We start from the raw sequence: 25,901 nt of genomic DNA on the forward strand, positions 1-25,901 counted from the left end.
TGGCGCCAAACCGCTGACCCGACCTGTCTTTCTCTGTGTCCATTACCAAATTGATGTCCCCACCCACCAGCGTGTACCTCGTGTTTGTCCCTATCACATCAGCTAGAGCCCCTTTAAGAAAGGCTTCCTGTTTAGTATTGGGAGCGTATATGGACCCTATTGTGATCGACAAATCCCGTATGAGGGCGTCTTATGCCAGGAGTCTGCCTTTGGTTTCTGAGATATTGACTCCCACCCTGCCCTTAAAGTGTTGTGCGAATAGCAGAGCAACCCCTGCCTTTTTCTCATTGGTGGAGGAATAGAATTGTAGCGGAAAGGCCCTGGACCTCATACGGTGCCAGTCCTTGGAGAGTAAATGCGTCTCCTGTAGCAAGCATACGGCTGCACCTGAGTTCTCCAAATAGGATACCACCGCTCTTCTTTTGATGGGGTTATTGAGTCCCTTGACGTTCAAGGTGAGAACCTGAATTATCTCCTCAGCCATGGGGGTGTGTGTATCTTGTCTCTCTGTGTCGTGAACGGTGGCCTTCTCTTGAGACCCTGCCCGTTGCCTTGTTGAACGGAACACACCGGTGCCCTCCCACCCCCCTCAACCCTGCCCCAACCCACCCGCCTCGTCCCGCCCTACCCAACCCCCCAAACCGTCCCCCGCGCTCCACACCTCCCCCCCCCCCATCCCGCCCCCTCCCTCAACGCCCCCCTCCCTAACCCCAACCGCGAACACCCAGCTAACAATCATAGTCCCAGGCCTATTCAAACGCAGCCCAGGCCTGTGGTAGTGTCACGAGATAAGGGAGTAAGTGGCAGTGGCGGCCCCGTTGGCCCCCCGTCCCGCCCCCCCAGCCCTATGCAATGGAAATGCAGAAGAAACCCCCACACTTGCTGCGTCTGGAGTTGTCAGTCCACTGCTGCCGTGTCCTTGGACACCTCCTGAATTGCTGACGCTTGTTCTTGTGCCATCGTTGCCGGATCCGGTCTGAGAGACGCTTTGGGGGAATGCCTGCGGCCCACTCGTTGCCAACCATCTCGTGGTGCACGCGGCGTGCCGCTGTGCGAGGAGTGTTGAGCTGTATCTTCTTTTGACGTGTCCTCGTCTGGATCGATGCCCAGTAGTGTGCAGGTGTCCCGGAATGACCTGAGCTGCTGCAGGGCCCCGTTCCATTTGAAGATTAACCTGAAAGGATGTCCCCAGGAATAAGGAATCCCTTTGTCTCGCAAGAACGTGGTAGCCGGTCTGAAGGTTTTCCTCTTCTGTTGGGTGATTGCCGACAGGTCCTGAAACAGCGCCACAGGGACGCCACGGTATTGGAAAGGCTGTTTCTGGCGTGCCTCTTTTAGGATTCTCTCTTTTAACCCCTTCACTGCGGCGGCTATTCCGCTGCAGTGCTAAGGGGGCGGGGCGGAAGAGCGGCGGGCGCATGCTGGTGACGGAACCGCTCCGTCACCAGCGTCGGTTGCGCTGTGCTTATGGCGGAGCGGTTCCGTCATGGCCCGCCCCGCTCAATCCGGAATCCGCGCAGGCGTGCCGGGCGGGCCATGACGGAACCACTCCGTCATCAGCACAGCGCGACTGCGGCTGATGACGGAGCGGTTCCGTCATCAGCAGGGGAGGGGTTAAGGGAAAGTCCGGCAGAAATGCTAGGATATCCGGGGGAGGGGCAGGTGCCCGGCGTGCAAGGCCCACCCTGTGCGCCCTGTCAATGCGAATGACAAAATCGTCTGTTTCCCCTAGGATCTCCCGAAATAGGCCTTGTAAGAAGTGAGATATGCTGCTCCCTTCTGCTTGAGGTGGCACGCCCCGTATGTTATTCCTTCGGGACCGGTTCTCCAGGTCCTCTGCATGCGCCTGCAGGTCGACTTGTTGCTCGCGGAGGCGGACCACTTCTTGCTGGAGTTGCTCAATTTCTTCGCTCCTAGTTTGGTTCACCTACTCCACCGCAGCCACTCGTTCCCCCAGCCCATCAACATCGCGGCGCAACTCTCTGAAGTCTCCCGCCATGGCTTGCTTCAAAGTTTGGAAGTCTTCCCGGAGGGAGTTGAAAATGGTCTCCAAGTACGCTTTCGTGATGGGGGCCCCTCCCCGTCATCTTGCCCCGCTGCATCCTTCTCCGCCGCAGGTGGGGACGGGCTTTTCTCATTTTTAGGGGCGCCTTTTGTTAGCATGTCTGTTATTGTGCGCCCTCCTCTGCGCCCGCGCCCCGTCGCCATGGTGCTTCCAACCCTGTCCCCCCAAGGTATCCTGAATGACCGGCTATACAAAGGGAGTGGCTCTGCTGGTTTAGTGTTCAACCTCTTCCTGAGATTGGGTCTCTGTGTGGTCCCTCCGGTTTGCTTCCGTTACGGCTCAGTCAGGCGTTAATTCTCGCCGATGCACCTGAGATCATGGGTCCAGCGCATCGGGGGTGGGGTTCCCGTTACCTCGTGGGTCCAGCCTGTCCGTTCCCTATCGGTATGTCCGGGCCAAGCTCCCCTGTCTTCCGTGAGCAGAGTTTGGACCCTCACTGGGGAGAGACCGCGAGTTCTTCGTGAGCAGAGGGTATGGGACCCGCCTAGGCGTAGCGAGGACATGAGGTCACTAGCTTCTGGTTGTCACTCCTAAAGTAAGACACGTGTAAGGGGCAAGCCTCCACTGTCTGGCCTCTCCGTTCCCTTGCCAGCAGCGCTTGTGCGAGTGCAGTAGTGCCCCGTGGCCGTGGCTTAGTCCGGGGCCTTGAGGCCGCCTAACTCACTCTTCGCGCCGCTGCACCACCCTGGTTGAGAGGTGCTCGAAATGAAGGTGCACTCGGCCTGCGCTTGGGGCTCAATGTGCTCGTTGCCTCCCTGCCCGCATGTCGGTTGCGCCGCCTCCAGCCAGGCGCACTGCGCCTCACCTTCACGCCCGGCTCCTTTGCTGCTTTCTGCTGCCGCTTATCCCCTTAGTTCGCTCGTGCAGGCGTGAGCGCTGCTGCGGGGGCCCACGTCCCAGGGCTCGGGTCTGATCTTAGGCCCTAGCTGCTGCGTTAGGCGCTTTCCGGCCTCCTTCCGCGCCGCCGCGCTGTCCCCGGGGGCTCGATTACGGTGCTGCCCGCGCCTTGCTGCCTCCTCCTCTCACCCGCCTCGGCTCCTGGCTCTCCGGTGTCTCAGCTGCTCCCTGCGGACTCTCGCTGTTGTGGCAGGGGCACCCTGCCTCGGTGTTTGCTCTGCTCTATGCGCCAGAGCGCTAGTGCTGCCTGGTGGCGACCCGGAGCAGGCCCCGATCCCGGGCCTCGATTTGCAGCTCCTCGGGCCCAGTCGCAGTTGTCTCCCACAGCTCTTCCCGCTCACCACTGCCCGTAGCGGGTGCCTCCGGTCCTCTCGGTCCGCCTGATTTGGGCTGGTCGTGCCGGGCAGCTTCTCGCCGAAGTCCGATTCGTGGCAGAACTTTGCGAGGCGGCTCAGTGCTAACAGTCGGCTGGGACTGCTGCCATTTTCTCGGAGCCGGGTCTCGCCGAGTGGACGCGGGGAAGGCTCTCCGGCAGCGGCGGCTCGGTTTTTCGTCCTGCCGGCACTCTCAGTGGGTCCCCCGTCGGTGCCGGGCCAGGTGCCGACCATTTGGGGGAGTCCGATTGGCTATTTCACGGGCTTACTGGGGTTCGGAACGGGGAGCCTCCGGAGCACACGCCCGCTCAGGCCACCATCCAAACCACGCCCCTCAAACTATACTTTTAAATAAATTGCATGTCGTGGTGGGTTCTTGAACTTGGCAGAAATTTTGTATTAGATTGTAGCGTTAAGTTATTCTAGCCTAATACGTCTTTTATAAAGATTCAGGTGAGCTCTTCATCGCTTTAACAACAGATTTAAAAATGCCTGAAGTTACCTTTTAGGTAAATGCAATTAGTCTGACTTTAATTGAAAAATCTACATTTTGGGACTTAGCTCATTGCTACTGCAATTAACTGTACACTCTAAATGTTTCCTTTTGAATGTTTCCAGTAGTAAAGGGACAACCAACACACACCGTGTGGTACTGATGCAGAGGGTGGGTAAAATCACTGCAGGCCTGACAGTGACCTCAGCTCCGTTCACCGCGCCCGGAAGGGTGACAAACATTTGAGATTATGTGACCCCCTTTCTCCCTCCTGATCAGCGGTTGACACTGTGTGAGGTGGCTCAGTAATGACAGGGGAAAAGCGCCAAGCAGGACCACCTATGTGTATTTTATTTAGCTCCTCGACCTGGACTTGAACCAATGTCAAAGTCGTATTTTACGGCCACGTGCCATTCTGACACTAGCTTTGAATTCAGTGAATGGTGTCCCCGGCTCTTCGGGGGTGGAACAATGCAGTTAAGGGGGCACATAGCAATCATTTCATGTGGGAAATTAAAAACAGGGTACTTATTACTGAGGTATGCCAGGAACGCCTGACCTCTGCATTGACAAACCAGTCTCTTCTAGTGGGTGTGCATCTGCAACTACGAAGGAGCTCCAACAAAGAAGGAAGGGCAGATGTTGCTACCTCCTGCTCACCACAGTTGACGCCAATTATTTTGTGGAGGACATGGGTTTCCTTCTCAGCTACTTTTTAGGTTGGTTCTAGACTGTTCTAGGTCAGATGTATGCTGTGAAGTCTAATTGTCATGAGTGAGGAAGTTTTAGCAGTCTAGTTGTGATAGATGGCAAGTAAAGAAGTCCTGTACACCGAAGACCATGATAGTTCTCCGAACCTCCTTTCCACGAGTGAAACGTATCCCCTTTGTTCCAGGGGTACCCGTGGCTCGTTCAATCTTCCTGCCTTTTCTTCTCCGGGTCGCCTGTTTGGAATCCCAGACACATCTATGTAAACAGTTGCACACATTTATATCAGCACACGCAAAGATTGTCCTCTACAGCTCATAAAAAATTGGCAATTTCATAAAGGATTCTATCCAGTATGATTAAGAATAGTTGTGCTACTGCAGTACTAGTAAATTGTTGTTCATTTTAGTTCCATATTCCCAGAGCATTTTCATTATGTGTCAAACTTCTAAAAGGTTTCTTAACTCTCACATCTCTAAACAGTAGTATTGACTGAGCTGTTCTTCACACCTTCTGGTTTGCTTGAAAATGCACCATTTGCCCGCTCTTTTTTCAAAATTTTCTAAGGGAGAGAACCCCCAAATCCCCCGTAGGTGGTTCAGGCTCGCTCGCTGCAGTGAAGTACGACAATTGTTTTACGCCCACCACTTTCAAATGTCACCAGCCGCCACTGGCAAAACCTGACTTGTCTGACATGTTGCATGCTATCTTTTTCTGCAGAGACTTCCTCTCAGACCCCGTCCCTACAGTGTTGCATAATAAGCTTCAAATGGCCTGCCAATTCAGCATGTTCAGCTCTTGCTGCCCAAACACCCCAACTAAATTAAAACAAGTAACCTTATATAAGCACTCACCAAAGGATAATATGGTGAATATGAGCAGGTACAATATGAGTATGAATGCATAAGAAAAATCCCTTGTCCCATCTTGTGGGGCAAAGGTGTGCAAGGAGGCTGTCTGTACTGTAATTATCATTTTAACAGATATGGGCCTACTGGGGCAATATGGTTTGCTGAAACATTAAGATGAGCTTTGCATTATGGTGGTGCACAACATTTATTAGTATTACCATGCATTTGTATGCCCACTGGGGCGAGAGTCTGTGCATGCACATTGCCGATTTACATTGTTGTGCTGTAGAAACACGGGTTAACACAAGAAATCACTGGGACCTGGGCAGATAAGTGGTACTAACAAAGTGGTCCCAAATGAACACTCAATAGTTGCAAGATAAAGAGCTCATACAAGAAATATTTATAACAGCATTGTTTATAATCACAACGTGTAGCATACAGAATCTTTTATAAAAATCCATGCACAGTCAAACGCATATGGTGCCCCAGGGGGATGGGTTCAAGGAAGGGTAGTGATGGGATAGTGAAGGTATGGGAATTACATAAATTGGTCATTAGTACCCAAATGCAGTAAAGATACTTGAAAAGTACAAATCAAATTTAAATTAAATAATCATGCCTCAACATAAAATCACAAATTATATTTCAAAAAGGAGGCTGAACACAGAAGGAAGATGTCGACGTTTCGACCCAGGTAGGTGCAGGCGTGCTTAGAACCTTGCTAGGGGGTCTTCATCAGGACGAGGGTAAGGAGAGCGGGAGTGGGAAAACCTTTTGAAGCGGCACAAAATCAACAGCTGTTTGATGCCTTTCTGAAAATCCCTGATACGCTCTTACCGTGATCCAGTTGCAGACTTCTATGGTTACTACGAGGCGAAATTTGAACGCGATTTCTTCGCTCCGGCCAAGACTTTGTGCCGCTTCAAAAGGTTTTCCCACTTCTGCCGGTGGTTACACCGCTGCAGATTGCGACAAAAAGACGTCGAAAATAACATACCATTCCTATATCAGACACGATACTAACAGCCGAATCCTGGTGTCCAGTGACATCTTAGATAACTAAACGACACGAGCATATCAGATCGATTGCCCCGCTCTCCTTACCCCCGTCCTGATGAAGACCCCCTAGCAAGGTTCTAAGCACGCCTGCACCTAGGATTTATCAATTGTATATTCTTGTTGTATTTGTCATTTCACGTATATTGAATAAATTTGCACATTTCAAAATGGCTGAGACTGTTGTTGGTTTGTATATACATTTTTTATGGTTAGTCCTTCCTCTAGTGAGTGATAGGAAGTGAATATAACCATGGTGATTTTTGGCTTCCGCGAGCGTGACCACGGCGTAAAGCTGAAATGCGTCGTTTTTTAACTTGCCAATAAAGATATCTGCAGGATTTCAGAGAGTCCGAGTGTTTCCTGTTATTGACAGGGATTTGTGCAAAGCATACGAGGGAGTTCCGGCATCCCGTCTCAGACCACCCGAGACAGCCCATTGTTTTCCGACCGGAAACTGTGAAGATAGAAATATATATATTTCAGTGAAATATTATATATTTTTTCTGTTATGTTATATAGATTTCTATAGCGCTCGGCTGCCACAGCAAAGGGGCGTCCCGGCGCTGCACCAATGAGGAGAAACGGTTACTGCGGATGTTGGTTGCAACTTATATAACATAGAGCATTTTAGCAGAAGAGGTGGGTTTTTATAGCTTTCCTGAAGGACAGAAGGTCATTCAGACCGCGGATCCGGGGGGGTAGGGCATTCCAGAGCTTGGCTGCCAAGTACCGGAAGGATCGGCCGCCCATCCGTGCCAAATTGACACGGGGGACGACTGCGAGGTTCTGTCCTTCCGAGCGCAGAGTGCGCCGGGGTGTATACCGTGTTAATAGTGGACTTAGCATGGGGGGAGAAGCGGTTTTCAGGATTTTAAATGCAAGACATAGGGTCTTGAAGTGTATCCTCTTCTCTACTGGCAGCCAGTGGAGTTTGATTAGCGTACTTGCCACTGATTGATGCCGAGGGAGACCAGTCAAAGCTCTTACTGCTGCATTCTGAACTCGTTGCAGTCTTGCTTTCTCCGCTATGTTTACCCCTAGGAGAAGCAAACTTGCGTAGTCCAGCCGAGAGAGGATAGCTGCCTGCACTACAAGTTGGCGCGTCTGAGGGTCAAAGAACTTAAGAATCGGCTTAAGGTTCCGTAAGATCCCGAAGCACGTGGCAGCTACCTTTTTGGTCTGATGAGTGAAGTTAAGGGCGGAATCCACCCAGACTCCAAGGTTTTTCACAAGACTTTTAGGTTCAGGCAGTTTGCCGAGTGACTCCGGACACTATTTATCGCCCCAGGCCGCTGCCTCTTTTCCCCCCACCAATACCTCTGTCTTACCAGCGTTAAGCTGAAGGAAGTTAGATGTCATCCAGTTGGTTATGTCGGTGAGACTTTGTTTGAAGTTCTGTGCACTCAGACCACCTGCATCCCTTAATGTCACCACTAGCTGGGTGTCGTCAGCATAGGATACCAACGACAGCCCCCCTCTCCTGGCTACCTCAGCCAGTGGTCGGACATATAGGTTAAATAGGGTAGGGCTGAGCGCTGAACCCTGGGGAACTCCTTGTCTGATGGAGCGCTCTTTAGAGAGGTATGGGGGAATGGACACCCTAAATGATCTCTCAGAAAGGAATGCTTTAAGCCAATTAAGAGCTCGTCCCGATATTCCTGCCTCCTCTAGCCTGAGCAGCAGCACCTCGTGTGATACCGTATCGAAGGCAGCACTGAGATCTAACAAAATCAGTGCTGCCGTCTCGCCAGAATCTAATATGGCCCGGAGATGCTCCGTCACACCCAGGAGAGCTGTTTCTGTGCTGTGGCCAGCACGGAAGCCATGCTGAGACCTGTCAAGAATGGAATTGGTCACAAGAAATTTTGTCAAGATGGTATTGACATGGGACTCGCCACTTTAGCTGGCCAGGGAAGCAGTGATATAGGTCTGAAATCTTCAGGCAGAGTGGGGTCTAACGTAGGTTTTTTTATGACGGGGGAGACCCATGCCTGTTTCCACCTGGAGGGTATCTTAGCAGTGGAGAAGGACGAGTTAATGATATCTCAGAGTGCGCCCAGTACTGTCCAATCTGCTGCTCTGAATTGTGCTGGTCTTAAGGGATCTGCAGGCGAGCCGTAGTTGATTTTATTGCAGAGTTTGAGAAAGTCCTCTTGACTAAGCGCGGCTATGTTATATGGTATGTATATGTAATGTAATGTAATGTAAGGCTTTTTTGTAAAGCGCGTGGTTACCAGGAGGCATCCCAGCGCTGAGATAGAATCAGACTCGAGGGGGCGCGGAGGCAGGGGATCAGTTAGGAAAGAGGAAGGTTTAAAGTATCTTCCGGAAGCGCATATGGCCTGGTTCCGCACGTAATGTCAATGGGAGGGAGTTCCAAAGCGAAGCCGAGTTGACCGAGAAGCTACGGCCTCCTGTGCGTGCGTTCTTGATTCTCGGCACAGTCATTCTCGGCATATATATATAGCATCCCGTACGGGGAAATGCTTAGGCTACGCAGGATATGCAGCAAGGAGGAGGAACTCAAAAAGCATCAGCAAGATAGCAAGGCCAGGTTTTTAGAACGGGGCTATGGTGCAAAAGTGATTGATGCCGCAATTGCCAAATCCATTGTAAGACCAAGGGAGGAACTGATTGAAAATACGGTCAATCGTAGGCAGTCAGCCATTGCTGATGCCCAAACAATGCAAACACCCCCTAGGCTGATTCTAACTTACAACAGACAGCATAAGGATTTACGTAAAATCATTCAGCGTAATTGGCATGTGGTGAGGGATGAACCTGTGATAGGTGGTTATCTTCCAGAGTTCCCGGCAATTACATATCGTAAGGCCACCTCCATGGCTGACGTACTGGTAAAAAGCAGTCCCGAGTATAAGGATTCCACAGGTCTATCTTTGGCACGAAAGGGATTTTACAAATGCCCTCAGTGCAAAGCCTGCACATATGGAGTAAATAGGACCTCTTATCTCACTGCCTTTAACACGATACCACAAAGTATTAAATATCACCTTACTTGCAAAAGTGAGTATGTGGTATACGTGTTAGAATGTAGCTGTAATTTGAAATACGTCGGAAGTTCTAAGTTACCGGGCCATAGACGTATATTACAGCACATAAGGGCAATCAATAATAACGATCAGAGCTATCCGGTGGCCCGTCACTTTCACGATGTGCATGGGGGAAAACCTAAAGATCTAAGATATTTCCTGATAGATACGGTACCGATGCAAAGAAGAGGAGGGGACAGAGAGGGGATGTTACGCAGATTGGAGACTCACTATATTCTCCTATTAGACACAAAACAACCAAATGGTCTAAATATGAGTAAGGACCTGTACACCTATCTGGATTAATAGATCAAACATATTCTGACACAAATGATTTGGGTACCAAGGTGTTCCACTTCCATCACATAGAAAAATATGCCTTCAGGACCATAACATCATCAAACTTTGTATATAAGAAGTGAAATAGGCAACTATGTTTAACATTTTTTACATTGTACATAGAAAGAGATATATATATTTTTGATACTATAGCTTAATATTATATTGAGATTTTTTAACAAAGATTTGTATTATATTTATGGATGAATTAATTGATGGAGTACTGATTGGCAACATTGATTAATTGTGGGAATCGTTCATGATTATGAATATGGAAATTTGTCGTTCAAATTAAGGAAATCCTGTTTTCATAGTTGACAAATTTAATTCAACAACAACTAGAGCGCTAACAGTCTTACTTATGACAAAAGTATGGCACACCTGAAGTCATCTTGATTGGAATAAAGTGGTAACACTTAATACATTTAATTTGCAAAGGAACAAAATGAGGGGGTTCATTTTGCCATAGAATTTATATATATATATATATATATATATATATATATATATATATATATATATATATATATATATATATATATATATATATATATATATATATATATATATATATATATATATATATATATATATATATATATATATATTGCCGCTCCGATATCCTTAAATCCAAAAGAAATCCGGCACTCACAGAAGAAGTATTTAGGTTCGTTTAATGACAACAAACACTAAGCAGACAAACGCGTTTCCGTTTTCCTTCGTCAGTGTCTACCATTGACACGGAAGGAGGCAGGTTTAAGAAAACATTTCGTCATTGTAGGCATGTACATAGAAAGGAGACTTACGTAAAACCCTGTGAGCAAAGTTATATCGTTGTCTATTACATTCTAATATCATTATATAGACGACACACATTTAAATTCATACATGCAGAATTTACAATTTACTTTTCTCCTATAAGTAATTTAATTAGGAGACCTGAATAATCATTTGATTACTATGCCTTTACCTTCATTTACAGGCATATATATATAATATTTCACTGAAAAAACAATGGTTAATGTTCTAGTTAGGTGAAATGTTCAGTCCCCACTTAACATTTTAAACTCTAAAAAATGTAGAAATTCTCCACTTATAGTTTTCAAGCCCTAAGGTAACTAACTATAACTCATGTAATGCACACAGTTTTCTCACAAATAATTTAATTGCAAATGTTGCAGTGATATTATCAATGATGTCCATAAAGATCGCATGAGTGATTTAATGTATGGGGTGATTAGTAGGGCATGGCGAAGGTGAGCGTTTTAGTTGCCGTATGGGATGAGTTATTAATTACTTTAACCTTTCTTGAATTTTTAGGTTTTTTTTAAAGGTTTTTTAAGGTTATATATATATTATGGATTAACCTTGAAAGCTTCTTCATGTGAACGATTCCCAGGGGAACCATTGCTCATATGTTTCTACCTTTTTATATGTGGCATGGTCTCTGACTGTATTGTAGCCCTTGAGAAGGAAAGGGTTTTATTCCGTAGAAAATATTGTAGTCTGGTAACAGTGATTAGTTATTTTCTATATCTTTCCAGTATATAGTAGTTCTAATGAAATGTTACTTTCCTCAACATCAAGTTGTTAATTTGCAAATGTTCACTATCTAACATTTTCTTGAACTTGTCTCTTTAGAATAAAGGGTCCTTACAGTTTGAAGATAAGTGGGGCTTAATGCGACCAATTGTACTGAAACTTCTGCGCCAGGAATCAGTCACAAAGCAGCAGTGGTTCGATCTTTTTTCGTAAGTAATAATACATTTCTAGACACGTTTATTTCAGTTCCTGCTGTAGAAGGAAACTGTGGATAGCAGTTGTGAAGCTCTACCAAATGTATTTACCAATTTTATATGGCCAATGCGACATTGGCAACAGAGTGTTTCTCAAATTAAAATAAGGAAAGGTATGACATAAGGGAAAGAAGACCACCTCAGTGGGAGAATTGAGCATTTATAAATAAACGTGAATGAAATAAAGCCTGACTAGGACGTACGAGGAACACACTTGCATTTTTAAGGCTTTTCGAAATGGAAGAAACACTAGATTAATCCTGATTTCATACTAATGGCAGGTGATCATATACCAATGAAAGCATGTTGAGTGTAACCTGATAGCAACAGACAAAGCTCAGAAAGCAACACATCCAGGGCTTTTGGGAATGGAAGTGTTTCTGGAATTAAGCCCGATCAAATTACTGGAGCCTGGGGTAACTTTCTGAGAAATACTTGATTACATGGTTGGGATGGAAATGTCAGGATGTTAGGCTAATGGGTAAAATACGTGGATTAATCTCAGCCACTGGTAATTACTTGGGGTTTCATTCCAGTCAGTAATCAGACACATGCAAATAAGCCTTGTATTCCTCTGAGGCATGTTCATATATGCTTGTTTTATTCTGCTTTTGTTATTCATTCTAGAAAATATATTTGCTTTTAGTTGGAGGGGCATTGAGAAGGTAAACATAATAATAAATTGGTAGGTATAGTGAGAAAGTACACCTTCAAATGGATGGACCTGACAGTGGTTGCGTAGGCTAAAGTTCTGCTCTTTCAGTACAGTGGCTGAGGGGCTGTGATTACTTTTACCGTGTGTGATAGGCATTAGTGAGTCCTATTAAACAACATCCATGTGTAGGGATTATACATTAAGAATTATATCATACTTAAACATGAATGCAGGTTATATTTGACCACATTTTTGTGACCAAAGTGATGCAGAACTAAATGGTGGATTCCCAAGTTTAGAACTTGGGTTTTGATCTGAACTGCATCTGTGATTTAGAGCAGTATATTTGCGTGAGCAAGTTGTTCCACACCATTGGGAGTCGTACGTTTCCTCTGTTTGCCTCCTAGTCACCCCCAGATTGAGATGAACTCTTAAACTCAATGTAGGTTGCATTTTGGGTTGCAATTTACATTTGTTCTTGTAGATGTTTGAAGAGTTATTCTTTCGAAGCATTTGTACTTGAGAAGCATGAATGTGATTCTGGCTATAGCAGGAGTCTATGTAGGCAGGAAGCATTGACAGAAAGTATTTTTATATTCAAGTCTTGAGTTGGCCAATCTCTCTCCTACGTTGGGGTGGTAATAATGTGCAGCGGATGAATGAGAAAAGTATTAGGAGTTTTGAGTTGTAGGAGGTTTTTTATTACTTGAGTTGAGAATGAGGTTCGCATCCCTCTACACTCCCCGTGTTGTGCTTTTGTTTTGCTTTCTGATGGATGGCTTTTCTGAAAGCCATTCAATTTGATGCAGTTATTCGCCACCATGCTCCTTTTTTTCTTGAGGAGCATTGACTTATGACATGTCGTCTTTATATGCTCTTTACACGGTGTTGGGCAGTTTTTCATGCCTGCCTCCTCAGAAAACACCTCCGTTCACATGCTCTTACTCTTGTTTTTCTTTCTCTTCAAAGCTTCCAGTTCAGCCCATATCAGAAATGTCATCAGACTAATGTGTCTTAAAAATGTGATTACTTAGTATTGTTCCATCCTCTAGAACATACATATTCACATCGGAAGCATTATCATTTTTTTACAAGAGTTGGTCACCCCATTAGTTAGAGCAGTACCAGAGCTACTTGACCAATATTAAGATCAAGGGTCTCTAGTTGACTTTGTGCAGTTCTGATTCCTGTTTACTTTAGTCCCCCAGGCTGCTAGGTCACAACTTCAACCAAGAGCCTAACAGGGTCTCTATTCAACAACAGAGTTTTTACCTCTGCCAGTTCATGACAATGCCTGACACATCCTCAAATCCCTGCAGTTGATACTGTTGCACTGTGTCACGTGACTTGGCGCCCATATATATGTATATATGTATATGTTGGTGATGATACCAGCCCTTTTTGCGTAGTCATGTATAGTAATATGGAAAGTGGCTACTAAAGGCTCTACGGCCAACATGCAGCAAATACCTCTTTCTATTTCTTTTTCCAGTATCCACTATTCGTATATCAAGGCTCCTTTCTGGACCCTAGCATGTAAATGCTATAAAGAATTTAAACCCTATTTGTAAAAATCTCCCCCAAATTAGAGTTTTAACGTCATAAACAGAAATTGCCAATACGAGGTATCAAATGTCTTCTACAAGTCCAGCCCCTGCAAAAATGGGTCTGCATTTATCATTAACAGCTGTCAACAGGACCCACTTTCAGCTAGGTCCTTGCATGGTTTAGGCGCTTCTGCAATCTGTCGCCCCTCATGGTTTGAGGAAGTACACCCACTCTCTGCATACACTTCTAAGAGTTTGTCCACTAACAAACCAGCATTGCCCTTCCACTAAAAGTCAATTTATGCCGGATATCTGCCTTGTGCTCATACTCTCCTTCAATTCCTGGACCTCCTCCGTAGTCATTGGGGCCTCCACTATTTGCAGCTACACCTCTGTGGGCTATATTTAACCAGCAGCCCCATAATAATTCTCAACTCCAACCCCATCCAACGGCACCAATTGGGAATATAGCTAGCATATTTAACACCCTTCTAGTTAATAACATCTCTGCTGTCACGGTTGTGAATATGCAAGATATTCTGCTTAGACCAATCCTTATTCAATAACCACAAAAGGTCTTCCTTATCAACCTCTTGGTATTGATATCCAAATGTAGTATAGGTATACTTACTCAGTTTATCCTATTCCAGACATTATTCTCTTTTTCAGTCAGCATTTCACCCATGATTTCAGGAGCACTCAAGAGTGGCCTCTAACTGGTCCACTCTATATTCCAAAATTAGTTATTTCATTTTCCAATTGGTCTTGCACCCCAAACACGTTACCCAGACAAAAGTGTCTCCCTACCACTTTTCGTGCCTCCCAATTCAATGGTTGGGAAGGCACGGAGCCCCATTTGGTAATAAGGTATGATTAGATCGCATTACGAACATCCAATCGAAATCCCACTTCTGTCAATATCTGTTTTAAAATACCAAGTAGGGATCATCTTCTTGTATTCCCCTATGAATGCTCAATGTGTTTTGAGTTATCAGCTAGGAAGTGGCCCAGGTATCCACTTCCAGTGCATTTATCACTGATGTTAACGCTCCAGAAAAAATCAAGTGGATTTTGGAAGCCCTGAGGAGCAGAGTAAAGAAAATAAAGTCTCAGATCTGATTGATATCACCTCCTCACATGAACTGGTGCCTTCTGCTGCTTCACAACGAACAATTTTCTGGACTCTGCTGTTTTGGTATAAGATATTCCACTGGCATCAGGGTCCACTTAAACATCAGAGGCATAGTTAAAGTCCCCATCCCAGAACATAGGCACCGCTGCATCTATTCTAAAAAAAACTCTAATCATTCCTGTACAAAATGCACATCCAGCACATTTGGCAAGTTCCTGCTCAGCCAATATACTAAAATAAATCTACCCTCCCAGCCACGTGGAACCATTTGCTCAAAAAATTGAACAATGTGGGGGCGTGGCCAAGATGGCGACGGAGTAGGACGTGTCTTCAGTCCCCTCCGGTGCCGTATGTCACATAGCTTTGGATATCGCCCGGTTAGGCGCCCATCCAAGCCAGTAACTACGATGCTGTGACTCCTGGTATGGCCCGGCAGTGTTTGGTGCCCGATATCTACAGCTGAGAACCAGAGAGCGGTGGTGCAGAGCGGTGCGGCCCAGACGAGTGGCGTCCCCGGGGAGCCTCGTAGTTGACAGCGTGAGGTGGCCTCCCGGCCCCGGAGAGGAATGGTCATCCCGGCGGCGGCTGCGGACTCGCGTGGAGCAGTGTGTGACTGGCAGCGACGGTGTGGCGGGGGGGCCTGCTGAGCCTCCGCGTTGAGGAGGTCGGGGCCTACCGAGAGTGCGCTGGAGCGAGGGTGATCATCGCCGCCGGGAAAGGGAGCTGACATCCCCTGAGGCCCCGAGAGGGGCGGGGAGCGCGGGAGCGCCGCCGGTGGAGCCTGCACTTCGACCCGCGATCGCGGGCGCCTCTGGTAGCCGGCAGCGACTTGGAGGTGAGGAGCGGTGCCCCGAGACAGCAGGGGGAAGGGCGGCTAGCTGGTCTACGCGACCCCCGGCGGCGGCCCGTGACTATAGTAGGCCTGAGGCCTGAAGTGCGACGAGGAGGCCCAGCACGGGGGGCTGGACGGCCCCTTCCCCCACCTTACCCCGGATTGCACCACAGGGTGGGCTCAGCAACTGCTCTGCTGGCCCCCGCTTGCTTCCTGAGATCGTGTGAACCGGCATAGCCCCGAGGGATTTCGGCCTGGGACAGGCCTCAGTTGCGGAGTGGTGGTCTCTTGAAGGCCCTACCGTAACGGGGTCGCAGGGGTGCGATTGTGGAGGCTCCCGGTCTGCCTTGAGTGAGAAATCACCAACCAGGGGGTTAGTGGAGTGACTCCCAATCAGCCGATCTGCCCCAGTCCTGGAGCGTTAAGTGGGCCTGAGAGAGACGACGCTCTGGGTGTCCCTGCTGTGACAGCGGTATCAGAGGGGGCACTCCCGGTCCAGCAGGCAGGTGCTCCCACGACGTCCGAGGCCCAGGGTCGGCTCTGGCCTCCTTACTTTGGCTTTGCAGGCGACAGGGCGAGACAGGGGGCCCCTGGAGTACCTGAGGTTCGGTCCGTGGGTCGGTGGACTGTGGTCGGCCTGCTTGGAGGGCAGTGCGAGGCTGGGTTGCATCGACTGTTGGTGAACACCCCCTGGGGCGCGAATGGTTTGAGTCAACTGAGAGAGGCCTGGGCTTGATCGTAGCTCCCTGCGGCCTCTCGTGCTGCAGCCTGCGACAGTCAGTGCCGGCACTCAACAGTACACAAGATCCTGTTGGCCGCCCTTGCTCTCTGCCCGGCTCGTAGGCCTCCCCGGGTCCAGCTATGGCGACAGCTAGGAATAGGAAGGAGAGGACGGTGAAAGATGGGTCTCCGCAGGTGGCGGAGCAGGCCGCCGCCCTGGCGTCTGACAAGTCTCTGCGGAAGGATGACACTGAGGCCCCGGCAACTAAGGCTTTCATGATTGAGCTGTTCTCTGCGATCAAGGAAGACATTGCGGAGCTGCGTTCCCAGTTGGCGTCTGATCTCCGCGAGGTGCGCCGGGGCGTCGATGGTGTGGCCGAGCGGGTCGCGACCCTGGAAGAGCAAGACCTAGGGACTGCGGAGGATATCCACCACCTTCAGCAAGACATGATCCGCCTTACAGAACAGAACTTGGACCTGCAAGCTCACGTTGAGGACTTGGAGAATAGGTCCTGGCGCAATAACATTCGGATAAGGGCGGTGCCATGGAAGGGCGAGGGTTCAGATCTACGAGAATATGTGGGGTTCCTCTTCCTACACATTCTTAACGAGGAGGACGTGAAAGACATCCAAATGGACCGAGTGCATCGGGTTGGTCTCCCGCGGGGACCTAAGGCCCCTCCTCCTGATATATTAGTATGTGTGCACAACTTCCAACTCAAGGAACGGATCCTGAGGAAAGCCAGGGACCTTGCCCCCCTTCAATTTCGAGACCATCGTCCTTTGCTCTTCCAAGACCTGGCAGCCTCAACGTTGGTAAAACGGAGAGAATTCAAACCCGTCACCACCTTCCTTAGAGAGCAGAATGTTCCCTACTCATGGGGGCATCCAGTCCGGCTCATCTTCAAGTGGCAGACCAAGCTTATCCAGGTCCGGTCCCTAGCAGCAGCGCGTGACATCCTAGGGCTGGAGCACCCTGCCCCCTCTTCAGAGGCCGACGGCTCTCCCGCTAGACGACGGCGACGGTCCACCGAATGGCAGAAAGTGGGTAAACCTCCGCTTATGGCGAAGCCCGACTTGTCAGCAAGTACGATTGAACGTGGGGCAGCGGTGGCCTCAGTGGCCCAGGTAACGGACGCTTCAGCAGGCACTTGAGGTATAGATTCATTCCAGGCCCTGCCAGGGCCAGTAGCTGGCGTCGGAGGGGATGGTCCGCAGGAAGTAATGACTAGTTCCTCTACGTCCTGGCTCCGACAAAAGTCCTGTATCAGGAACTGGGCGGATGATTGGTTGGTGCCACGTTCCCCTGCCTTTGGGGCCTACACTACGAACTGTCGTATGTTCTTTTCTCTTGTACTGTTGTGTTCTGATTCTTGGGGTTTTAGGGGGAAAATTATTTTGGAGGGCTCCGCATCAGTCCTTGGGGGGTTTAGAGGTAGGTCAGGGGGGCTGGGAGTCTCCGAGATGGTCACCGCTGGTACAGTCCCAGGAGTCATGTCTAATGGTTTTCTCCTCTTCCAACGAGTATGGGTAAAGATTTGAAAATTGTTAGCTTGAATGTTCGGGGTCTCAACAGCCCAGTTAAGCGTGCAGCCATTTTATCGCTGTTAGAGGGTGCGGGAGGGGATGTGTGTCTGTTGCAGGAAACTCACCTCCTTTCCAAAGATACTAGGAGGATGAGAGACAGGCGTTTTCCAGTATAGTTGTGGTCCTCATGCGCAGCGAAAACGCAGGGGGTGGCTATCCTGGTCAGCGCCAAAGCTAATTGTATGGTCCTGTCCCATGTAGTGGATATTAAGGGGTGCTTTTTGGCGGTTAGGATCCAATGGGGGAACACTCATTTCACGGTGGGCTCCATGTATGCCCCAAATGTTCACCAGGAACCCTTTCTGAAGACGGCGCTTGCGGAGGTGCTGGCTTCCCCAGATGCGTGTGTGTTGGTGGGAGGAGATTTGAATGTAGTAATGGACCCGGTGCTAGATCGATCTGCGGCGCGTTCGCATTAGGCGGGGGCCATCTCCCGGGGGGTGGGGGGGAAGCAGTGGTTGCAGGAAGGCGGGCTCCACGACGTGTGGCGTTCTCACCATCCCATGGAACGAGATTTCACGTATTATTCCGCAGCTCATAAAACTTATGCGCGCTTAGATCACTTTCTCGCCACGTCATCACTCATGCCCCATCTGTCTGCCGCAGAGATATCCCCGCGCTCTTTGTCCGACCATGCCCTTATCTCTGTACAGATCGCCTGTAATGAGCAGAGACCGCCGTCATCGGGGTGGCGTCTCCGGGATTCCCTCCTCAATTCGGAATCGGTGGTGACCCGCATCAGAGACACGATTACCCAATATTTCGTAGAGAATGACAGGGACGGCATGTCGCTGGGGTCTGTGTGGGAGGCCCTCAAACTGGTGGCTCGGGGGGACTTTATTGCCGTGTCTGCATCACTCGCCCGAATCCGTAAGGAGAAGCGCGAAGAGTTGGAGAGGGAGGTGGGAGGTCTAGAAGCGATCCTTAAGCGAACAGAGGCCCGCGCATCTGGAGAGAGTTGGAAACGAAACGCCGCATGCTTAAACATCTTGACCTGGATCGTGCGGAATATGCCCTCTTGCGATTGCGCCATAAGTTCCATCTCAGTGGGGATAAAGGGGGCCTGATGCTGGCACATAGGCTGAGGACCCGAGCACAACAGGCCGTTAGGGATGCGGATGCGGTAGAGCAGACTGCGGATTCCCTCATCGTCGACTCTTTCCGGCGGTTCTACCACACCCTCTATTGCCAGGAGCCCTCGGACCCGGAACTGGTGAAGACGTACCTGGCGTCATGTGGAGTAACGCCCCTCTCACAGACCTCGACAGCAGCACTCGAAGCTGAAATACATATAGAGGAAGTCATCTCCGCGATTTCGCGGCTGAAGCTCGCCAAATCCCCAGGACCGGATGGCTTTTCAGCCATTTTTTATAAAAAGTTTTGTATGGAATTAGCACCCTTTCTGACTCGCCTCTTTAATTCCTTTCTGGAAACGGGAGAAGTGACCCCTTCTATGTCGGAGGCCGTGATCACAGTTATCCCCAAGGCAGGGAAGGACCCCATGGAGTGCGGATCGTATCGCCCAATCTCCCTCCTTAATATTGATGCGAAGCTTTTCGCTAGCATTCTGGCGGCCCGTCTCAGCCCATTCATGGACGACATTATAGAACCAGACCAGGTTGCGTTCATACCGACGAGACAAGCGGGGGAAAACACGAAGAGGCTGCTGCACCTCATGGACTCTGTCCACTGCTCGCGCAAACAGACCCTTTTCTTATCGATCGATGCGGAGAAGGCCTTCGACCGGGTCGACTGGACGTACTTGTTCGCAGTCTTGAAAGCGTACGGGCTGGAGGATAACTTCGTGAAATGGGTGCGATGCCTCTAATCTGCTCCAAAGGCGGCGGTCCGGGTCAACTGTTGAAGATCCGCCCCCTTCCCCATCACTCGCGGGACGAGGCAGGGGTGTCCCCTGTCGCTGTTGCTCTTCGCGCTCTATATGGAGCCCTTCGCTCAGAGGGTGCGGGACAACGGAGGCATTGAGGGGATTCGGTTTGGCGCAGACAAGCACAAAATAAGCCTCTACGCCGATGACGTGATCCTCTCACTTGAGTGCCCTCACACCTCCTTGCGGCACTTGTCGATGGAATTGCGCTAATTCGGTGGCGTTGCCGGTTTCAAGGTAAACTTTTCCAAGTCCCAGATCCTCAACGTCTCGATCCCGGCTTCTCACGTTCATGACTTACAAAAGGACTTTGCCTTCCAGTGGGTTCACTCTGACATACCTTACCTGGGGATCTGCCTTGCTCCCACTATAGCGCAGACAGTCTCCCTCAACTACAAGAGCTTAGTTGAGCAAACAACCAAATCGCTGTCTGACTGGTCCCGTTTGCAACTCGCCTGGTTTGGTCGGCTGGCGGCCGTCAAAATGACGATCCTTCCGCGCATTTTATACATTTTCCAAATGTTGCCTCTGAGTCCCCCTCCGGGTATGATAAAGAAGCTCCAAGGGCTGCTTACCAAATTCCTATGGCATCACAAATGCCCACGGCTTGCCTCTTCCTTGATTACGGCCCCTCGAGCCAGTGGTGGACTGGGCTTTCCTTCGCTACTTGCGTATTACCAGGCGGCTTTTCTGCGCTTTATTCTCGAATGGAACAGGCCGCTCTCCAGCAAACACTGGTTATTTATGGAACAGGCGGTGGCGGGCTGCAAAATTTGGCGCGAGTTATGGCTCCCTCGAAAACATAGAGCCTGGGGCCTATATTCGTCCCCGGTGACATTGCCGACCATGAAGGCATGGGATCAATTGGCACAGCGCAGAGGCTGGACCACTTTCCCCTCGCCCATGACACCCATTGTCGATAACCCGGACTTTCCGCCTGGCTGCTCATCCCCTGTCTTCCAGAGGTGGAGGGAGGAGGGCTGTAAGAGGGTGGGCCACCTCTTCGATCTTGATGGCTTGATCCCGTTCTCCTCGCTTCGCAGGGACCACTTCTCCTTCTCCGCATCCGACGCCTTTCCCTATTCGCAGGTAGCACACTGGGTCACTCAACCTCCTAATTTCGCTGACATGTCCCGCTCCCTGACGGCGCTGGAACGCTGGGTGGTTTGCAGAAAGGACGACCGCAAACTTATATCTGACCTATACGCCTTGATCGTTGCGCGCCCTAAAGCGCCGCGTACTAAAGCACAGGTGCGTTGGAAGACAGAACTGGGCCGCCCGCTGTCGCATAAGGAGTGGGTGAAGGTGTTCTATCGCTCGCAGCATGCCGCGTCCAACGTGGCAGGCGCTGAATCGGCTTACAAGGCGGTGTCATACTTGTACCATACCCCAGCGTGGATTAAGGCTTGGGACCCGACAAGTTCAGGTCTATGCTGGCGGGGCTGTGGTGCTCCGGGCACCTTAACGCACCTGCTCTGGCACTGCCCGAAACTAGAGCGTTCCTGGAAAGCGGTCCTTGACGATATCGATGAGGCATTTCACATCACATTTCCCAGGGCTCCTGAGTATGTGCTACTAGGGCTCCCGCATCCAAAAGCATTCCCTTTGTGCTCTATGAGGGGTAAACCGATAGCTCTGGCCTTGCTAGTGGCGCGATTAGTTATCCTTACGCAATGGCGATCCACTGACTCCCCTGACCCGAGAGACTGGATTCGGCGACTGTGGCATTTATTGGCAATGGAGAGACTCTCTGTATGTGTGGAAGGCAAGGGAGAGGTTTACGCTGAGCTGTGGAAACCATTTATCCATCTTCTATCTTGTGACCTACGTGAGGTTACATGTCCCAAGTACCTGCAGATCCTACAACTTATCCCAGTGGTCCCTCAGGGTGCAGTTGAATAAGTTCGGAGAGTCAGGTATGTGCTGGGTGGCGGGTGGGACTTAGTGGGCATAAGGGGAGTAGATGCGACTGATGCGGAGGTGAGAGGGGGGGTGGTGGTGGAGGTGGGCGTGGGGTGGTGGGAGGGGCGTATATTTTTGTGTTGTGTCTGTTTTTTGGGGAAATGCAGTGAAAGATGAAAGTTGTGGCTGTTCCTCCAGGCATTGCATGTGTCCTCGCCGAGTCGCCCCCTGGGGTGTAGACCCAATGGCTGTGTTCCATATTGCTGGATCGTTCTCTGCCGGCCGGTGGATGTAGGCAGTCGAGCTGTGTTAAGTGTTGTTATACTGCTCAATAAAAAAGGATTGGTTCTAAAAAATTGAACAATGTGCAATTGAAGTCACAACACACAGTGTATATAAGGAGGATGTTTAGAAGAGCCAACCACTTCACCTTTGATAGCCAACTTAACTTCAGAAAGATTTGGATGTGTCTCTTAGAGATATAGCATCAGCACTCTGTGGTGTTTGATAAAAGAAATGACTGTCTTTTGAAGAGACCTGTGAGGTCCTCAACATTCAAAGACAGCATTCCAATCATCATTACCATACTCCTTATTTCACCCGGCCATGACCCATAACACCCATATCACATGGACACCCAACATTATCAGACCAGGCCTAAGCATGGTTGTAAGGAGTAAGCACTAATAAAGCAAATCCATTCCTTAATTCTACCAAACCATGGGCCAGGAGTAAAACTGTAAAAGCTCCCCACCCAATAACACAAGATGAGAGCTCCCAAGAAGAACAAACTATTTTCCTTTCTTCCCACCACACTCCATTCAATAAAATTGGCTAAGACAATATACCTCTGTCTCAGCAGGGAACTAATTCTCAGCAGCACAATACAGTCTGCCGTAAAGGAAAGGAAATGATGCCAAACCCGCAAATGTATCATCAGAAAATGTCATAGTACTTCAACAGAAAGAGACACGAGGAATGCAAACGTCTGCCTACCACTGTTCACTGGTGGGCTGAATCATCGAGCAGGCATTCCCTTAGCATTCTGCTTCTCCATCTCCCTACATACTGCTCAAGCCAGATTTCTGTCGTGAACCAGCATTAGAGGCTCTCCACATTCACTGTCTGCTGTTTTAGCTTCTCTGGTCCCAGGGCACACACTGAATTGGAAGTTGATCCATGCTCCACTGTGCCTCTCTGCACCTTTAGGCCATGCTGCTCTTTCCAACCAAGTTTCGGGAGAATTGAAGTGTGACTTTCCATCTTGAATGATCTTCCACGTAACTAAACATATGCACTCACAATGCTACGGTTCGTGTCTCTCAAGTTGCAAAACTGTTGTAGTATCAACCATTACTTTTCTTTTCGCACTTAAAACAAATCATTTTGTTCATGTGACTTCAAACGCATTACGTATTCAATATTTGTAATTGTTTATTAGCTCCCATCGTTCAAATTCTTACTACTTCATTTATTGATTACACATATCTGGTTGATTACTCATTTAATTAATTCAAACACAAATTTCTAGTGATGGCTGTCCCAGTGTATTTCGAGCTGAAGCATCTCTTATTTATTGGTTCAATTTCTCACAAATTCTTCTGTTAAGTCCGGAACTGTTAAGCATGTGCTATGCACTGAAATTCTACTTTTTAGGAGGGATAGCAGTTTTCAGCCACTCGGTGGGGGCCAATCAACATCCCCCCTTACCGGAGCCTGACACAAACTTCAGTGCCTGGAAATATGGGTGCAGATCGGTCCTTCTGCTCCTACATTCCGCCCCTGACTGGAACATGTTTTTTCCTGTTAAAGTTTATTAAACATTTTCCTGGACCACCTTCTGCTAGAATCTCGAAAAACAGTGGTGCACATGTTAATCGCCTCAATAATCGATTGTGCGAAACAAACTTTACCAACGTTTTCCAAAATGTTTGACCAAATGGCTGCAGGTAGCGCAGAATGCAGCGACATGACTGGTACTTAAACTTCCTTGTCATTCTTAAGTCTTCTGCCACGTAAAACAACTCCATTGGCTACCAGTGTAAAAACGTATTATTTTTAAATCTTTGGTCTATGCACGTAGAGCGTCTTTGATACAGGCCCCAAATATCTCCTTGATAGTTTTAAACATCATAGTATAAATAGAAATCTGAGATCTTTTAATTCATCTCTTTCATATTCCGAAATTTAGAATGATCAAGAGAGGGGCCAGATCATTTACTGTTCTATCAGCAAAGGCCTGAAATAAACTTCCCTTGTCTCATCTATTTATCAACACTGAATATATATTCAGAAAATAACTGAAGACCTGGTTGTTTTCTTTACCGTGGTATAGATGGAAAGGAAGTACCTTAAATCACAGTGCCGGGGCACACTCCACGCAGCTATTAGTGTTTTACAAATTCTCATTCATTCACTCATTTGACCTGCTCTGGATCATTCATTGGTAATGGAATTGTATGCTATCCATGTTGTGGCGGTCGAGCTTATTCTGACATTTGGGGGTTGGAGAAGGATTAGGAATCAAAGCTGATGTTTCTGTTTCTTCGGCTGCAGACCACAGAGACAGATTCCAGGGGTATATATGTGGTGTCCCTCAGAATACTAGTGCACATTGTCTGTTTCACCAAATCTTGTGCGGTAGTGGATTAGGGGGTGTTGGTCAAGTAGGTACTGTGTAAGTAATTAAAATGTGTATATTTAATTTAGTTGTGCATTGTAAATGTCTCTTGTCCTTGGATAGATTACAAGGCCTAGTCCCTGTCTGAGATTTCCTCGCACATGTCCCTCTGACCACTGTATGCTGAAGTTGTTGTGCAGGTAGGCGCTTCTGCATCTACATTAGAACTTTCAGAAAGTTAGAAAGACATTTCTGATACCAATGAGGAAATCCCTGATGCAGCTGTAAAAGGCTGGTGCAGAGTTTTTGTTTTTTTAAAACTTATTTTTTTTTTTTTATATATTTTTTTATTAATAAATCACAAGAGGAGAAATATACATACAGGGTGTCAGCAAACGAAATACAGCACAGTTGCGGACCAGCAATAGAAGTGAAGAAGCGCTGCACAGTTCGAAGCAACTGAGAAATCAACACCATCATATAGCCGAAGCAAAAACAATTAAACAGTACCGACCGCAGTCACAGGATATACGAAGCAAACACAGGACACCCAGCTATGTGGAGATAGAACAGGAGAATACGCCACATCTCTCGTGAAGAAAGGAAAAGGGAGATAGAATGGTCATAGAAAATAACAAAGGAAACATAAAAAACCCTGCCACGTCCCCCCACCCTACACCCCTGCAGATGGCTACGACCTAACCCCATTAGCAGTGTGCCTGTCGCCCCCTAAACTACACCCCAAGGAAGGGGAAAAAGTTGGAGGAGGAGAAATTTACAAATCAATACGGGCTCCCGGACTCCCATCCCCCCACGAAAGGCTGACGCCCCCTACCGTAGTAAGTAGCAAGTTTTAACAAATCAAGAGACAGCCGGAAGTAGGGGAGCAGCAATCAGAAAAGGACCATCCCACCCGACCCCGTTACGCTAAAGAACTAAGATCGGGGGATCCAATATACGCCCACAACGCCTCCCGGTAGTAATGTTCAAGGTGGAACCCACACATTTACCGCTCAAATCAATGTCCGCTCAGATCAATGTCTCAAAACAGAAATCGTCCTCAGCCTTGACCCGCGCGATCATGCACACAGTAGTACGGCACCCGAGCCGCAGCCATCTTAGAAGAGTCAACAAACCGGAGATGAATGTCGAAATGCACACAGAAGCAAACCCAAAACAAATGTACACATTCGAGTCCACTGTCTCCAGGTCCCAGCCATGCCGACAAAAATTCTCGGAGTCGCTTCAAGTCCTGACGCACCAACTCAAAAGAGGGCGAGCGTACCGCCCGGACGATCCTACACGGTTTCTGCACAGAAGCCAGCAGCCCCGACACATGGCTCGATTGTCCTCGTATCCGTCGCAGTGTCCCACACTCTGACACAG

At 48.6% G+C, this 25,901-nt stretch overlaps 1 protein-coding gene across 1 annotated transcript in view; it reads left to right on the forward strand.

Annotated features, from left to right (window-relative positions):
- Window positions 1–25,901, forward strand: part of CUL5 (cullin 5) — a 778,902-nt gene that overhangs the window by 71,800 nt on the left and 681,201 nt on the right. The window contains exon 2 of the mRNA XM_078657044.1: window positions 11,481–11,590. Coding sequence (XP_078513170.1) covers window positions 11,481–11,590 — 110 coding nt within the window. The remainder of the gene's footprint in view (window positions 1–11,480; window positions 11,591–25,901) is intronic.

This window comes from Lissotriton helveticus, chromosome 8, assembly GCF_964261635.1.
Source record: "Lissotriton helveticus chromosome 8, aLisHel1.1, whole genome shotgun sequence".
Classification (NCBI taxonomy): Eukaryota; Metazoa; Chordata; class Amphibia; order Caudata; family Salamandridae; genus Lissotriton; species Lissotriton helveticus.